The sequence below is a fragment of the Netta rufina genome (genome assembly GCF_964035555.1).
Source record: "Netta rufina genome assembly, chromosome: 2".
NCBI lineage: Eukaryota > Metazoa > Chordata > Aves > Anseriformes > Anatidae > Netta > Netta rufina.
Genome location: NC_140124.1, coordinates 25,095,966 through 25,112,145, shown reverse-complemented (window position 1 = coordinate 25,112,145; position 16,180 = coordinate 25,095,966). Strand labels below are relative to the sequence as shown.

Below are 16,180 nucleotides of genomic sequence, written 5' to 3'. Positions count from 1 at the left end.
TTAATAGAAATAAAGTACAATTTTAATCATCAGGAAGACAGTTTCAGTATTATTATGACTACAGTTCTATAAAAACAGAGTGTAACAACAAACTTGTGGGCAATTTAACCTGATATGAAATCTTTTAGCCAAACCTTGCTTCTTATTTAAATATATTATTTATACTGGCTCAAGGTAACCTTGAAATTGGTAATCCTATACTGCTCATATTTTTGACTTTAGCAGTTATTGGATATGATATGTAATACACCTCCTGCATTCTGAAAGTATTCACTTGCTAAAACTCATTGAAAACAGTTTTGTTTTTTTTAATTATTATTTCACAGAAGTCAGGAAATAAAAAGACCTATGATTTTATCTAAGAATATAGGTTTATTTGTTTTTACACAAGTTACCTTGTAATTTACTGAAGTAGAAATATTTTATTTTGTCCTTAAAAAGTTATTTTCAAAAACTTTGTACTGTCCAAATCCATTGCATATGAAGTTTCTGATGATTATCTTTTGCTTGACATTGCTCAGCTATATCCCTTTCACACTTCAGTGATAGCTCCAATTATATGCACCCTTGTTGGCAAAACGGGTGAAATTCACCCAATATATGATAAACTACACACAACAAAAATCACTTTCAGACAGCAAATGAGGACATCTATTACTTGCTTTCAGTGGAACTTCACCACAGAAAAAAAATACTTTTTTTTCCCCCAGTCTCCAAACGAGCCTATGTGACCTACTTTTTCAGGTGTCAAAATTGGCACCAATTAGTGAGCACTACTGAATGTAACTATTTTTAGGCACGCTTTTTTCAGCATATTACTCTCAGAATAATAATGTAGAAATGGAAAGCTGATATATTAATGACACATTGAAACGTGACAAATAAAGGCAAATATTATGCTTACAACTCTAGCATCTTACGTAATCCACTAACAACCTAGAACAGGAATATTGCTGTTTTAAAAGCATATGAATCTAAAGTTTTCAATACCCTGAAATGAAATTTACATTTTTTCAAAACCTACTACAATCATTTTCATAGTAGTTCGCATATCATGCCACTTCTCAGAACACCTAGACTCCTAGCTATTAAAGTATCAATACAATCAATACATTTGTATGTGTTATTCAAAGAACGTACATGAAGCTGCAAAATACTAAAGCTGGATTTAACAGGGCAAAGTTCCCAGGTCTCGTTCTCCAAAAACATTCTTAATTCTTCAAGACGTGTTCTGAAATACAACAAATGAATATTCTTAATTGGCAGCAAGAACAAATCAGAAACCAGACAAACTATGCAGTGAAAAATGCTTTCAAAAACATACAAGAAGTTACACTTGAAAACTGATACTTAAATTAACTTACTCGTTCTTTCAACTGACAAACCACCTAAAAGCTGTGACTAGTAACATGGCGTTTGTTGTATGGCACCTGTAAAGAAATTCTCAAAGAATGCCAGCCTCCAAAATTTGCAAACAATTGTGGTTTTCGTCACAACTATGAGAAAGGATTGTACAGTAATACTGTACTGTTTTTTTCTCTCTGTAGACTAAAGAAAGCAGCACAATACACAAAAACACTCCATCAGCACAACAGCTTCTGTTAGCCAAACGTAACACAGATGTTTCTTTCAATAAGAATACAAAAGCCAACGGATAAGGAAAGTGGAAAGAGCTAGATGTTCTACAGACATATAGCCATATAGACATATAAGACTTAAATGGCTACTAATCACCTCTACTATAGTTTGCTTCATATCTTAAGCTTAGTAGTAACATGAAAAAGTTATTAGGGAAATGTAATCAAGCCATTATGTCTCTGCATTGTTTTTATTATGCTTTTAATCATCAGAAAAGCCTCCATTCAGCCATAAGCAGAAATACCTTTAATAAAGAAAATCTTTCTGCCACATAACCAGGAATTCACATAGAAATAAACAGCGAGTGCTTACTGAGGTCACATTACTGCATCTTTTCGTCCTAATATACAGCATACTGTTTTGCTTAATGAATAGCAGTTGGTAAAGTATGCACTGGGTTTCTAATTAGGCAGTAAAATATTCTGGAAATAACATTATTTGAATAAACTGTAATCACTGCTACAATTACAATTTTCTTGCCTCGATATGTGCTGAATGATGACTGCAGTTTTCTATGTCTATTTAAATTCACCAGTTAAATGCAAATAGACTTCATACTCCAATTTTAGAGGCACTAGCTTGCAGTTCTCACAGTGAAGACAAAAGAAACAACAGATAGATATATTCTGAAAAATCAGTTTCAGATTAAAATTCTTTCAGAGGAAGACTAAGGAGAAAGATTCGCAGAAAAGCAAACGTTTGAAAGCTACATAGCACAAGATTTCATACCATTGCAAAACTGAAATTAAGCCACTGAAAAAGTATTTTAACAGATGCTGCTGATTTTCACCAGCACGCAAGTGAAAGGTCTCTCATACTTTTTCTGAAAATCTTTGATGATTGGACACACCTTTTTTACAAACGTATCAGAAAGAAAAGTGAACTGCATTCTAAAATCCCCTTCCTGATGTTCTCTGCCAAAAGCCCATTCATTTTTTCCAAATAACCAACCTTTATCCAACAAAAGGTTTCATGCATGCTCCAGCATTACATGCTCTTCTACACTTTTTGAATGATGCAACCAGTTCCTTTTAATGATTTCTTTATGCCGCTGGTTCTCTAAAACACCACAACACATAGGAGGCCGCAAATGACACCATCAATTGATTACTCCTGGACTCAGAGCATTTGAGTTCTATCTAACTTTTATGTATTAATGAATTCCTAAAAGCGCTAGCTTTTATTCTCAATTAAGTACACAAGGGGAGTAAAAATGACATTAGCTTGATCTGAAAAGGTGAGACACAAAGGTTTTATATAAATCAACCTGGGGTATATAGCTGGAACTGTGGTGTGTTTTTTTCTGTTTTGTTTTCTGCTGTGTTTCTCACCCAAGTTTGAGGATGAGAACATAAGCCAATTAATCTCCACAATACCCACACAGCACACAACAGGTAAAAGTATCAAAAAAGTATCAGAAGTATCATTAATAACTATTTCTTTTATTTTCACATGAATGACCAAAAAAAAACACTACCTTAATAAGAAATACTAGTGATTTCAAAAAAATATATTATTTTTACATATTCTATCAATGTCTTTAATCTTTATTGTGTTAGAAGATAATTCAGAAAATTAGTCTGATTCCCTAATTTATTAGATAGGTCCATTAAACAATCAAAAATGTGATGGTCAAAACATTATTTATTTAACTAGTCACACAGGAACTGATCTTTCAAAGTATCTAAAAAAAATAAATAAATTGCCAGCAAGTATGGATGTGAGAGGAATTCACCCTCAGAACCCCAGGAAAAAGTTTAGGAGATGACCTGTAAAACTACTGAAATGTTATATAAAGTGTTTTTCATCCTTATAGCAGAAACAAAAGCTTCTCCACCTTCTTCCATTTTACAGGTTTCAGAGCCCTACTCTCATGACAAAATATACTCCACTATGAATGAAATCCGTCAACCTCCATGCAGGAACATTATTCAGTGGAATTCCTATTGAAAACTTTAACAACTAAATACAAAAAAATAAATGTCATTATTCTCATCTATTGCACATATTGTACTCTCACCTGTGGTATGTTTTGAAATAGTTAACACTTTGTTTTCTGATAGATTCTTGCAAAACTTCGGACTTACTGCCACAAAATTCTTCTCCAACTTGCATCAGCCTGCAATAATAAAAGAAAGTTTAGAAATATTTTATTTATTCATACTGCTGTTCCAATCTGAATTATGAGACTCACTCATTACCACAAGAGTACACTCAATTCTATAAAAACAGATCACTTAAGTTGCTTCACTAATTCCACAAAACTCCATGTCTCATTTCCCTCCAAATCCTATCACGATTATCTCATATACACAGTGAAAAAGAGCCATAAGCAAAAGAAAATGTCTGCTTGTGATCCCATTACACAAGGTAAGCTGGACAGCTCACAGCCTGAATCCATCCTTTTATGACCAGAACAGAAGGATCCAGTAATAGTGCAGTACTGCTAGACTGTATATTTTGCTGCTCTTGATTGAGAAGCCCTTTAAAAGCTTTAAGAAAAATCAGAATTGTCATATCTACAATCCTGGAATCTTAAAGCTGGCCAACACTGAAGTCATATTGCACTTAAGCATTACTTGAGCAGCGAAGCAATTCATGCTTCATCCCAAATATATCCTTGGTGCAGGCAGAAAAAGAGAGAGACTAGCACTCAGGCTCCCACATGAAGAGGAAGTACTCTTCTCTCTATATGAATTAGGCTGGTGTATCAGCCTTAGTTTACCATGCTGTCTTATCAGAGTTCAAGTTGGTCTGGATGTAGTAACTGGCCCTATAACCACATCAGTATACCTGCTGATTACATCAAGTACAAATATGAAGTCATCATATTTGAAGTTTGACAGATCCGTTCCCAGAAGATACGTTTTCACTTTCAGTTGAACATCCTACAAAAACAAACATTTCAGAATTATTTAATGAACCCTAAGAAAATTTATATGCAAAATATGAGGTTTTGTATGCTAAATACACTAAAGACATTAAGATGAATGCTCAGGTGCCAGGTTCATTAGCACTTCTCAGTTTGTTTCCACTTATAGCTTCTTTCTGAGGTCCAGTGTACAACTCCATTGTCTGTAACATTAATGACTTGATGTTGACTTTCTTAAATAATAACATAATCAGTTTATTTAATAGTTTATAACACAAAGTCAATCCAAGACATTTTATAGTCCTTGCAAAAAGAGAGTGTTGGATTACAATTCTAGTATGTAAGAAGTTTACAGCTTTTTCATCATATGTTTTGGGGTCTTGCTACATAAACTGATTCAGCAATCAATCTAGGAATATTATGAAACCAGGCAGATTTACAAGATTTCAGGATCTCTATAGCACCAGATCTCTACTTACACCAGAAAGGATACAGAAAAATCACTATTCAGCTCTGAATTTCAGTACTTCCAGTTTCAATTTTCTGTTTATCCCATTTTTTTTTCATTCTTCCATTTCCATACCTCCCACACGCTATTCCAAACTGTAAGTAGTTCAGAGACACTACAGAACATGTTGGAGAAGGGGTCCATAAGCTCCTTGTAACCTATGCCCACAGAACTGAGGGTGTATTCCACTCTGCCCAGGTTTATTAAATGGTTTGCAGCACTCCTTGTCATCATCAGCTAGGCCCAATTTAAACTCATTTCAAGAGGCAGGGAAACGTAAAGCAGTATGACTGTTCCAATAGAATAAAAGCACGACATTGTGCTATGGAGCAGCAGACAGGCTGGGATAAGTGGGATCAGGCTGAGAGTTGTGTTACTGTGCTTTGGTATCTTGGCTGAGTTTCTAAGCAAAGTGACCAAGGTAGTTACTGAGTCATGGAAATTTCATTTCCATGGTTTTGATACACGCAGCTCAAAGCAGGTCACTTACAGCAATCCTCAGAGAGGGAAAAAAAAAAAATCAGCATAAATATAACTGATTTTTTAAATGTTTATACCACTGAAAAACGTACCTGCCATATTCGTGAAAGCCCATGTTCCAATTTCTTTTTCACATAGCTGCGGTCAAAACTGTTCTCCTCAGTTCCAATCACATTGCTGCCATCTGAAACTGAAGGTGCAAGGTGTTACAGATATTTCCAAAAGCCTCAAAACATATCCTAGTTTTTGACCCATGATGAAACTTCTGCCTTAGCCATTATTATATCACCCACCATGCAAACTCCAGGAGAGCTCCATTGCTCTAAACTTTCAAAAAGAAATAAATAGAACACTTACAAAAACTACTTGCTAGTACAGACTGAAGAGCTCCTGATTACCATTATGTAAGGAAGATACCCATTCAATAAAATCAAAATAAGATGAGAGAGTAACTGATACTTCAAATGCAAAAGATAAAGTTCTTAGATATTCTAGCTTTGTAGACAAGAACCGTAAAATTATGTGTTTCAGGAGTATGACCTTTAACTTTTTCCCTCAGTAAATTCTGGCTGCAATTCTGCAGGAAACTAATTAAACTTTTTCCATGAACTATGCAAACAGTATAGCGTGCAAAAAAACTCTCATACGAATCTATGCTTATGTATGAAATTAGATGATTATAATCTAATGAGATTTCTTTCATTCTTCAATTCTAAAAACTTCATTTCTACAGCACTGGATCACCATCCAGAAAATCATTATAATACAGAGGTTATGTTTTTATTGATATTTTAAAAAGGAGAAAGAAATATTTGACATGTAATTTTTGACCATTCAGTTGTGGTTACGCTTGCATTCTGTGATGGCAGTGTCACATAATTTGCTTCACAGTCCGTGACTGACCACAGGAATGCTCTTGTCTTTGTGAGACTATACATACAAATTCTCCCCATTATTAACAAAAAAAAAAAAAAAAAAAAAAAACTGTGCTGCTCTCCTGAAGGCAATAATTCTGACAAATGTATTTTCCAAGACTGATTTATCATGGAAGATCAAATATATAAACAGAAAGAATAACCCAACTAGAGAAACACTAAGCAGATTTATCCTTTCCAATTCTTATGAGGAAACAGAAAGAGCTGTCTTAGTCACAGCATGCTATATAAGTTTCTTCAACTTCTGCAGAGTGAAGCCAAGCCTAAAACAACCCAAATCTTTGACCTGTTCTCAAGACAAAGACCGTAGTCCTTGTCTTCACTGAACTGCCATTTACAAGGGAATGGATGGAGAGAAAGTCATAGATACTACTGTTCAGCAACAATTCATGCAATATTACCTCTGGCAAACTCCTCTCCTGGTGCACCTGTGTTACGGCCAGTTATGCTAAGAGGTCCTGTTTCCAGTCTTTTAATGAACTGTGCTGCAGTTAATTTCACACATGCTAATACTTGAATTTAGGCTAGCTTCCTTGAAAACCAAGGATATGACAAAGGTCTGCAAGCATTTCCACTTTTTGCTTTGAGGAATTTGGAACAGGTGGCAGAATAATTTAATATTCATAATTTCAAGTAAAAAGAAGAATCTGAGGCTTGCAGGAGTTATTCTTCTAGATGTCTGATTTGAATATAGTAATTTTTCAGGTTTCTCAGCATCTCTTTAAAATTAGTAAAGATAGGCTTCAGTTATAACAAAAGGTTCTTGTTTAATTTTTGCTAGGCAGAAGAAAAAAAGAAAAAAAAAAAAGACAATCAAATCACTGTCATCTAGATTTATTCCTTAAATACCAAGTGGGACTTGCACTGAATTTATGCAGTATTATAAATGGAATGCTTTGAAATTTAAAACTGTTGAAATTAAATATACATCCTACATCAGTTTCTTCTTGCATTTCTGTTGATCTTTTGTAGCTATTAAATTTGCTACCAATTTTCACCTCCAGGTTTATACCTGTGAAATCAGGAGTTTTAAATGCTATAGTAATCATTTTCTTGCTCTCTTACAACACTTCTGTCAAATTATTGCCTCAGGAATGCACATGAATTACACCTCCATAACAATAAATTTCATGAAATGTGAAGACCCAGCCCAACAGTGTGGAAAAAAGCAATGCAACTTTGAAGTTTACTCCACTTTGAATGAAGACAAAATGATCTGCTGATGTCCTTTCAATCTATTTTTCTCTCTGATACTGTACTACGAACACAGCATGTACTTTAACCATGACCAACAGTGCAATGAAAATTTTTCCAGCAAGCAGGAGTGAAAACCAAGAAATTGTGTCAATGTGCTGTTTACTACATGAACAGGATAAAAAAAGAAAAACAAGCATAAGTAGCAATTTACTAAATATGACATAGAAGTAATTTCATGCTATAAAGTTTATACTTACAGTTATTAACTATCTTCAGTTATGATTAAACAAATCCTACACATCAACAATTAATTCTGCCTTACCTAACTTCTTTAATATAGTGTTGGAAAGTGTTGTTATTCAGGATTCATAGAACTATATATTTATATTGTGTGCGTTAGCATTTCCTGTATTACGAGATGTACTAAAATACATCTCATGCTTTAAAGAATTTTGTTTATGATTTAATTTATATGTAGAGATAATCATCCATTTATTCCATTAAACTTCAAAAAAAAAAAAATCCCCTATGGAACAGGTCACACTGTAAGTTAAAGAAATGCAAATTCTAAACTCACTTTCAGGGCATTTTGGACACAAGGAAGAAATTATTTACTGTGAGGGTGATGAGGCAGTGGAAGAGGTTGCCCAGAGAAGCTGCGGATGCTCCATTCCTGGAGCAAGTTAAAGACCAGGTTAGATGAGGCCCTAAGCAACCTGATCTAGTGGGTGGTCTGCCTGCCTATGGCAGGGGAGGTGGAACTGGGTGATCTTTAAGGTCCCTTCTGACCTGAGCCATTCTATGATTCTTCTGTGTCCATGGTTCCTTCTGACATGCCATCACCTTCTATAGGAACTTTACTCTTTGACTTGAGAGTGTATCATAATTATTAAATTAATAAATATCGAATGAGACCATGTACAGGTTTAATAATCACTAAACGATGAGCAACAGCTTTTAGAAAGAAAGCAGACATTGGTAGATATTTATATTTCCTCTGAAATTAAATTGTACTCGTCAAACTCCCTGTTGTGTGTTTAATCATTGCTGAGGTTTTTGAAAAAGTAATTCAGAAGGTTAAATAAATTCTAGTTGGACAGCACATTACAACTAAGCCACAAAGTCTCCAGCAACTTAAAAACTAAGCGACAGAAAATTTGGTGAATTTGTAGTAACCCTACGAAAACACTCCACCACATGTTTTAGAAGCAATACATTTAAAATGATTCATACGATCAAATATACCACTTTATTATGCTTAATGTTTCCTTCAAATTGTTTGCCGGTGCAAACAATTTCCTTTCTTCAGGAGTATCAAAAGCAACTACACTATGGGGAACTATTTTTAAAATTACACATGGAGCTGCGCAAGTAGTCTACTGCAATAGTTTTTCCATGTAATAAACTCTTTATGATACCTGCCTTATTTTACACTTCAAAGACTACAACAAAATCAAAACAAGAAATGTATGCATTTAAAATAGCTTCAGAAAGATGCATTATTAAGAATGAGAAACAGACTAAATATTTCTGCATCTCTTCTGCATTGCAATTCTGAATCTTAACTCTGAAATACTTAGAAAACTTTCATCAGAAATAACAGTTTCAATAAATTCATATCAGATTCCATGTATAACAAGGACTCTGAATAAAATACCTGCAATATTTTATCTCTAAATTTAAAGTAGGAAGACAATATCAATTAGTGTAAATTTCATTCTTTTTAAGACTTACAATCTGTATTTCTTTAAAGAAATGCTGAATTTCAAATGAATTCTTGGAAGCACAGCCTTCCAACACCTCTTCTTAACTTCTATTTCCATTTTTTTCCTGACAGTCTAATATAAAAGATACAAGTTTTAAGCAAATCAGGCAAGGAAGAATAATTGCAGCAGCAATTCTACACTCCTTGCTCTTTGAGAGAAGTATTTTTCTATGTGCAGATCTGTAAGAAATGAATAATCCTGATTCAAATAAATTGGAGTTTTGCATAAATCTCAATATTGTAAATTTCACACTATGCCCTCTGCCAAATCCAATGCATCTTGGATTGGTGGAGAAATACATTAAAGTCTGTCCTTAGACGTTTTATATTAATATAAAGTATGTCCAGCAAAATGTACCCAGAGGACAGAGAGGACAGATAGAAGTTCTATGTTTCTGCCCTAAGAACATAAACTGGAGCAACAGTAGCACAAAACAGAATAATACTACAAAACGCTTGCCTTTTCCTGTAAGTGTGTCAAGAAAATTGTTACCATATCTCAACATGTAGATGCAACACTCAAAAAACTGGATTTCCTGAAAATCATGACAGTTACTTGTGACAGATTTATTCCCTACTGTTTATGTTGTGTTTCCTAATACACAGTCCAGTATCCCAATCCACTATGTTTAATAAGCAATAAAAATTTCAATATTGATGAAAAAATCAGAAATTTCACATTGCTCCCATGTTAAAGGGTACACTGCTCATCTCCTCAGATTTTTTACTCATCTGCCACAGCTGACTTTTTATTAAGCAACAAATACTGTTTAAAATAAAACTGTTTATGACTGTAGTAATGGCAAATACATGTATTCATTAACACACCCAAAAAAAAAGATTACTGAAAGCTACAAATAATTGGTATTAAAGTCCTTATTGCACACCGTAAGTAATAATGCTGAAGGCAGCAAGCCAAGATTACAAAGGTACATAAGTACGAATTAATGACTTGAGCACAAAAAAAAGCTATTTCAAAATATCAGAAGTTTTGTTTTGAAAATAATTTACCAGAAGATACAGTTGCTGTCTCATCTTGATCATGATTCTCATGCCACTGCATTGTTCGGTAATAGCTGAGCATGACTTCCCAGAGGGCTTTACAGAGATCAGCAAGGCATGGAATGTAGCTGTCTGATGTAATATGCTATAGAAAAACAAAATAATATTGTGAAACTGTTACCAATCATGTTCATCTTTTGCAGAGGCAAAATAAAACATAGAAAACCCTCCACATTCAAATAGCTCTGTTGCTGGATGCGTATCAAAGTACCCAAGAGCAGCCTAATGTTAGTCAGCTGATCAAGCACTGTCTAAAAATGCAAAGTTTATTTCTTACTTTTTTTTTGGAATTGACCAATCCAAAGGGATTTACCATACCTCTTTTATTTACAGAATGGCAAAGTAAATACAGAAGTGAAGCTGTACAATCAGCACATCTGACTAGGAAAGATGGGTGCAACCACCCCGAGACATGCAGGCACCACTTCTGTTCAATAATATATTCAGACTTCAGTAATATATAGAAGCCATCCTGGCTGATGATCAAATGATGATCAAAGTGGTAAGTATGCAGCAGAAATTTCTAAGACAAGAAGTCAGGTAAAGTGATTAATTTGAGAAGAGTAAAGAGAAGAGTATAAAATTGCTCATCTGAGTGGGAATGATAAGTCACCTTTGCTTCACTCGATGCAAAGAAGACAAAGAAGTTTTGAAGTGTTGGACTCCTATTTGTATCCTATGATTTATTTCTTTAAATTTTAGATGACGTGTATGCTAACAATGAAGTGCTAAGATATAATTCCATCAAAATCAGTATTAAGTTGAAAATAACCAATCTCTCAATTAGCCTATGAGGTGTATTAAGAAACTACTGTAGCTGCAGGGTTACTTTAATATCTGAGTACTTCCTTACTTAAAGGACACCTACAACAGAGAAAAAATTCAGATTAAATAGTATACATTTATGCAAGAATCACATACCGTACAGAGGTCTTTGTACTGTAACTTCTGAAACTTGGTGTCTGTGTTTCCTGCACACAGCTCCACATATCCAAGAACTACTTGAAACACAGTGTTGTGAATGGCTTGAGTGAAGTGCATATGTAATTGGTCCATTGCTGTCTGAAAGAAAAGGAAAAGCAAAAAATCAAACAGTAAAACTCAATTTGTCATATGGCAGAGATTTCAAACTTCAGCCTTTTCCAGTACTGAACACTAGATATTGTAAGCATGAGCTCCAATATCTGTTTTAAAAACATCTAATATAGGACTTACCTCAAAATATACTATATATTATATACTACATTGTAATGTACAAGAGTTCATGTATTACCAGGAAGAAGTTTCCCCTTCCATCCTCCCTGTATAACTCACCAGTTTTCTGATGTTATCACTACTAAACACTAATTTTATATAATACATTTAATTCTATAATTTATTCATTCATTCACCTTCCCAGTCATTGACATATACGACTAAAAGCAATGGGTTGAGATCAGTACTATTTTTCCCTACTGGAAACACTTCCAACTAACAAGAAAAATAATGCCTTTGCAATTAATAAAACTAAAATGACAGTTAGAGTCTTGAATACATCCTCTTGGTGCACTGAGTTCTTCCTTGCACAAAATAATGTAAGGAACAAACAACAAGTGTTGCAGAAAGCCTGCACATCATACCAATAAATTTCTCCTTACTAATCCCTAATTTTTTTTTTTTTTTTTTGCAATAAAAGCAAAATGTGAAGTTTATTTAAGAAGAAAAAACAACAACAAATATTTTTTCCATAAAAAAAGAATCATAGAATGGCTTGGGCGGGAAGGGACTTTAAAGTCTGTTCCATGAATTATCTCATTTATCATTTGTTAAGTAACTGTATAACATTAGTCCACCTCGGACACTGAATTTTATTACCTTGTCTTGAAACAGTAAGAATCAGTATATATGGTATAACCGATGAAAAATTATTTCATGTACCAGGAGGAAAATTATCAGATCCTGTGGATTTGAAAACACTGTTTTGCTACTTGCTTTCTGACATTCTTAGGTACTGACCAGAGCTGAGAACTTCATTAGCACTGTAGGAAATGAATAAGCAACACTCCCTCTATCCAGTCGCAAATAACCAATCTTTTGCAGCTAGTCCTAACTTGAATTAGTCAAAAAAAATAAAAGGCAATTGAAAACATGAAAAGTACTGAAGACACTGAAGTTTCGTGACATTTTGTTTAATGAAGAGGGTCCAAAATGGGAGGGATTTCAATGATGCAACTAAATTGTTTTCATGATAATTTCAAAACACATACTTCAACAATAATAAAATAAAGTAGAAAACAAGTTACTCTACCATGAAAGCAAATAAAGCAAAATTGTGCAGCAAAATAATAATGTTCAGAAACTTCATTCCTTTCCAACAAAAATCTGCCTTTCTCAACCTATTGTGCACTAGATTTTGCAGCAGTAAACATACTATGCCTGCCTTTAAATTTTCTCATTCTATAAATAAAGAAATTGAATACAAAGAAACAACAAAGGAAAAGTCTAACAACTAATATTCTTCCCTAATGTTAAGTTGCAATCATTAGGTACTCCATCAATTCTACACAATGTCAATGCATCAGAAAAGAAATCAATTTCTGTTCTATTGCAAAGCTATACTGTTTTAACAGTCAAGCCAAGGAAAAAGAACTGAACTTTGCTATAAAGGTTCTAATTAGAAAGAAAGAAAGAAAGAAAGAAAGAAAGAAAGAAAGAAAGAAAGAAAGAAAGAAAGAAAGAAAGAAAGAAAGAAAGAAAGAAAGAAAGAAAGAAAGAAAGAAAGAAAGAAAGAAAGAAAGAAAGAAAGAAAGAAAGAAAGAAAGAAAGAAAGAAAGAAAGAAAGAAAGAAAGAAAGAAAGAAAGAACAAAAATTTAAGAACAAAACCAAAAAAAGGCATCCTAATGTCAGCCTTGCTCCTGAATACTGGGAATCAACATTTAAAAACAAAAAAATTATTATAGAATGGAGTTCTCATCCTGTATTCAGCAGGAGACAGGCACTCTGACATGACTGCTAGCAGCTAAAGCCTTCTGGAGGAATCTCTTTTCTAAACCAGAATATTATTGCTACACTGGCACTGTCATGTTCAGCATCCCTATGTTATGAAAACAGATCACTGATGAGAACTGCCTGCAGGACTATCTCCTCTCCTTTTGTCATGCCTTGTGTCACTTTTTGCTGCCAAAAAAAAATCTCCTCACATCTTCATTCCTGTCACATTCAAGTACTACAAAATGGGAATGGATATATATACGGTGCTGGTTGTGCACAGCTCACTAACATGGACATAGCTACCAAAAAAAAAACAGCACTCACATTTCAAGGTATAATTTATAATGCATAAAACATTACATAAGGAGGTGAAATATGGAATTGTTAGTTATATCATGTCCCAAAACCTACGCGTTATGGCATTACATGACTTACATTTAGCAATTAGTGTTAAAATAACAGAGCCTTTGTAAGTGAGATTCATCAGCATTAGGATAATCAGTTTCCTCCCCAGTACACAAAGCTTCACATTGTTACTCCACTGTTCTACATGATTTACTCAGAACACAAATACTAACCTGTGTTTTTCCAAGCAGCCTGTAAGCTTGCTGAACCTTTGTGTAATGACTTATATCGAAGTTCTTGCATATCTTGGAGAGCGCTACATCCAATTGCTCCTGTATAAAGGCACAAAAATGTGTTAAACATTTAATATAAGCAATATACTTGGTTTGTTTTAACAATAACAGAAAAGAAAAATAAATGTATTTAAAGAATGCTGATAATTATGCTTGTAATGCAGACAACACTGGACTATTTCAGGTGGTATATCTTGCCACATGCAGCACTTCAGTCCAAAATTTCTGTCAGACAGCTGGCTTCACCATCTCCAAAAACAAGTACAGCAAAAAGTACTTTACACCACTAAAGTCGAATTCAAAGTGTTGTTTACTTTGTGAAGGCCTAGCACCCCAATATCAGAGAGCTTGGATTTCTAATTTGGTCTACTCCCACTCATAAGAGAAACCCAGATCTGGAGAAAAAATGAAAGGGCTCCATAGGTGTTTCAGCTCAAGCAATTCAGACTTCTTAAGCCTATAACTGCCATCTATTAAATGAAATTCCCATTTTCTGACCTAAAAGTTCATTCAAAAGTAAGTCACTTATGAAGCACTGTACTGGCACAATGACCAGAATTAGAGAAGAAACAGCTTGACAATAAATGAAGCCCACTTTTTATGTGCACTGAATGAAAAGATTTAACAGGATCATATACTTAATAACTAACTAATAAGCTTTCCAAGATTTTGACTGTGAAACTTAACACAATTTTCACTTAGACTCTAGTATATTCTGAAATACACAGTCTCTAATTATTTTCAATCAACTATGCAAGAAATCAGGACACAAATCAATAATTTATGCAGCTAACATAGTTTCTCTCCTTACTAGCCACTTCAATTCTTACTAATTAAGAGCAATGCAACCTTACTCTTGCAAATCAAAATAAAAGGATTGTTTAGTCCCTGTATACTTTTACTCATTTCATTAGCCACAAAATATTTATAGATTATTTATAGATAGATTTTTATAAATTTTGATCCCAAAGATTTGTGTTGCTTTTGTTTTAATGGTGTTTTTGTTGTTTGTTTGTTTTTAAAAAAAAAAAAAAAAAAAAGAAGAAGAAGAAATTAGTATTTTCCTTAAGCACAAAAAAGGATAGAGTAAAATCAAAAACTCTGCATTTTCTTCCTCAAGATGGTAAAAGTACAAGCAATCTAAACAGTCAGATATTCCTCAGTGGAAGTCCTCAATATGAAATTTCAACCACGTACTAATATTAGGAAAAAAAAAAAACTACTTTTCATATTTCATGCAAAACAGCTTTACAGACAGAGAAATGGGAATATCAAATTGACCATGAACAGAACACAAACACACAGTACATTAATTTTTCAGTTAGATTTTCCAGTATAGCCACCTTGTATTTTTTGTAACATTGTCTTTACTTTCATACTATAAAGGAAGAAAAAAGAAAAAAAAAAAAAGAATGGAGATGAACAGAGGCATTTGACTATCGAGAAAAGTCATTACTGAAGTAGTAATTAGTGGAATATGATTTAAATAAAATAAATAAATAAATACATAGGAAACTTGAATACGATTCTTTATCTAGCTATGTATCGCTTATACCAACCAACATGTCTCATCTTTCCAGACTTTGCTGGATTTGCTCTGCAAAGCTGTTACTGGGAGGAAGTAAAGATGCATGTCCCCTTTTAAGGCAATTTCAGTGTTTGCTCACAAGGAATAAATGGTATCCTCTGAACATAACAGGAATGAAAACTGAGTGATCTTAAATAAAGATTAGTTTAATGACTGGACTAAGTGAGAGTGAGATGAAAACAGTTATCTCGTTAGCTCTTCAGAACCAGACATACTCTACAGAGATGCATATAGCAGGGAAAGAGTAAAACATCAAAGAAAAGCTTTGCAAAAAAAGTAAATTTAGAAAATGCACAAATGAAGAAAAGGTAACAAAGGTCTAATTGTCCAGGGAATTAAATAACAAGGTACAATAATACATATTCTTATCTCACTTTCCAAAGTGCAAATGGTCAGGGAGAGGTGTAGAGAACTGCTGCATTTGATATGCGTTGATATGCATGATATGCATCTCCTGATATGCATTACATACATAGAGATTACAAGCACTACATATACATTATATATACCTACACTGTTAGACTTC

The 16,180-nt window shown here is 33.8% G+C and overlaps 1 protein-coding gene across 1 annotated transcript in view; it reads right to left on the bottom strand.

Annotated features, from left to right (window-relative positions):
* VPS50 (VPS50 subunit of EARP/GARPII complex) overlaps positions 1-16,180 on the bottom strand; it is a 76,292-nt gene that overhangs the window by 34,115 nt on the left and 25,997 nt on the right. Inside the window, exons 11-17 of the mRNA XM_084282903.1 lie at positions 14,007-14,105; positions 11,379-11,519; positions 10,407-10,542; positions 5,591-5,688; positions 4,432-4,526; positions 3,659-3,757; positions 1,141-1,231 (exon numbers count right to left, since the gene is read on the bottom strand). Of these exons, the coding sequence (XP_084139029.1) occupies positions 1,141-1,231; positions 3,659-3,757; positions 4,432-4,526; positions 5,591-5,688; positions 10,407-10,542; positions 11,379-11,519; positions 14,007-14,105 (759 nt within the window). The remainder of the gene's footprint in view (positions 1-1,140; positions 1,232-3,658; positions 3,758-4,431; positions 4,527-5,590; positions 5,689-10,406; positions 10,543-11,378; positions 11,520-14,006; positions 14,106-16,180) is intronic.